This window comes from Lucilia cuprina, unplaced genomic scaffold, assembly GCF_022045245.1.
Source record: "Lucilia cuprina isolate Lc7/37 unplaced genomic scaffold, ASM2204524v1 Scaffold_4864, whole genome shotgun sequence".
In the NCBI taxonomy this organism is placed as follows: domain Eukaryota; kingdom Metazoa; phylum Arthropoda; class Insecta; order Diptera; family Calliphoridae; genus Lucilia; species Lucilia cuprina.
The window spans coordinates 1-2,076 of record NW_025809805.1 but is presented as its reverse complement, the minus strand read 5'-3'; the positions used below and the strand labels follow the sequence as shown (position 1 = coordinate 2,076).

The 2,076-nt window shown below is 32.9% G+C and overlaps 1 protein-coding gene across 1 annotated transcript; it reads right to left on the bottom strand.

The window, feature by feature from the left end:
* Nucleotides 1-609: 609 nt before the first annotated feature.
* Nucleotides 610-1,709, bottom strand: LOC111683582 (transmembrane and coiled-coil domains protein 2; the record flags this gene model as incomplete). Its single annotated transcript, XM_046956031.1, has 5 exons — nt 610-759; nt 829-949; nt 1,066-1,264; nt 1,331-1,458; nt 1,528-1,709. Coding segments are annotated over 5 exons (765 nt in total), but the record flags the coding sequence as incomplete, so codon positions are not given.
* Nucleotides 1,710-2,076: the final 367 nt, after the last annotated feature.

Genomic DNA, 2,076 nt, shown 5'->3' with positions numbered 1-2,076 from the left:
AACTGAACTAGAACTGAACTAGAACTGAACTAGAACTGAACTAGAACTGAACTAGAACTAAACTAGAACTGAACTAGAACTGAGCTAGAACTGAACTAGAACTGAACTTGAACTAAACTAGACCTGAACTAGAACTAAACTAGAACTGAACTAGAACTGAAATAGAACTGAACTAGAACTGAACTAGAACTGAACTAGAACTGAACTAGAACTGAACTAGAACTGAACTAGAACTGAACTAGAACTGAACTAGAACTAGAACTGAACTAGAACTAAACTAGACCTGAACTAGAACTAAACTAGAACTGAACAAAAACTGAACTAGAACTGAAATAGAATTGAACTATTGTTGGACTATAGGAGTGACTACGTATGACTTTATATTTTTGACTAAAGTCATGACTATAGGTGACCATAAGTCGTGACTATAGTTGGACTTTAGTCGTGATTATAGTTGAACTGTAGTGTATAATATTGTTCGACTTTTATCATAACTATAATTGCGACTATTTGATGACTAAAATTAAATTATAATATTGACTACAACTAGACTACATATAGTATTGATTATACTTGGACTATAAACTCGACTATTGTTGGACTATAGTTGCTCTATAGTCTTGGTTATAGATATACTATAGTATTCTCTCTCACCTGATGTAATTCCGTTAAATCATTAATTTGTTCCTCTAGACTTTCAGCACGATAACGTTCACTTTCCAGTGTCGCCGTCAAATTGTTCACCTCCTTTTGAGCATTCTGTAATTAAATAAAAATATTATATATATACACACCAATCTTTGTCCCGATAACAATAAATAAATCTACCTCTAAACGTTCCACACGCTCAACTAATTTTTCATGTTCTGCTTTTCGTTCGGCCAATTCGGTTAGTAGGGACTTTAAAACAATATGATACTGGCTGGCACCCGATTGACTTTTTCCAGAGCTGAGAAAAAAACAAAAATAAATGATAAGAAACTTAATTGTGAAAGATTTCAAAGATTTCTAAATATTTGTTAATATTTATTTACTATTTATTCGTTTTTTTTTCTATTAACTTACCCGGCTGGTATACTCTCACTTGTGACGCTACTACATTCGCTGCCATTTTCACTATTAAATTTTCCACTACCAGCACCACCGGTATTAATACCACCACCACCCGAACCCGTTGAAGCGGTGGGTATAGCATTGTTAGGTGTAGTACAGCCCAACATATCTTGTTGATTCATAGGCATATTTATACTATTCAATTCAGATTCTGAAATTACCAAAAAAGGAAATAATTAATAAACATACAAAAACTAAATAAGAGCAGAACACTCACCTGACATTTGATTGATATTATCAGCACTGCCAAATTTGTTCTTAATCAAATGTGCAAATTCTCTAGGTTTCGACATAACAGACCCTGAGAATCCTGTAATGCCGTCACGTATATTACCACCAACATTTCTATTATAAAATGTAATAATATTATTTTAATTATACTTTAGAAACATATTCTAAAGATAAACAATTTACCTTAAACCCTGGCCCACATCTCGTAAAACTTCGCGCGGTTGTCGGTGCTGTGATTTGTTATGAAATTGTTGATTTTGTAAATCTTTGACACGTTTCGTGTAACTGTCAAGTTTCTTTTGTAGTTGGGAAATAGTGTGTGCGCTTTTTTGATTTTTCTTTTCAAAAACAGCCTGTGAAGAAGTTTAAAATTAGATTGTAATTAGTCTAAGTTTCACATTTTAGTTTTATAGTTAAGACCAGTTAAAAACTCGAACTGAACTGAAACTAAACTAGAACTAAAAAAGAACTGAACTACAACAGAACTATAACTGAACTAGAACTTAAGTAGAAGTGAATCAGAAATGAACCAGAGCTGAACTAGAACTGAACTACGAAGGAACTATAACTGAACTAGAACTTAAGTAGAAGTGAACTAGAAATGAACTGAACAAGAAATGAACCGAACTAGAACTGAACTAGAACTGAACTAGAACAGAACTAGAACTGAACTAGAACTGAACTAGAACTGAACTAGAACTGAACTAGAACTGAACTAGAACTAAACTAGAA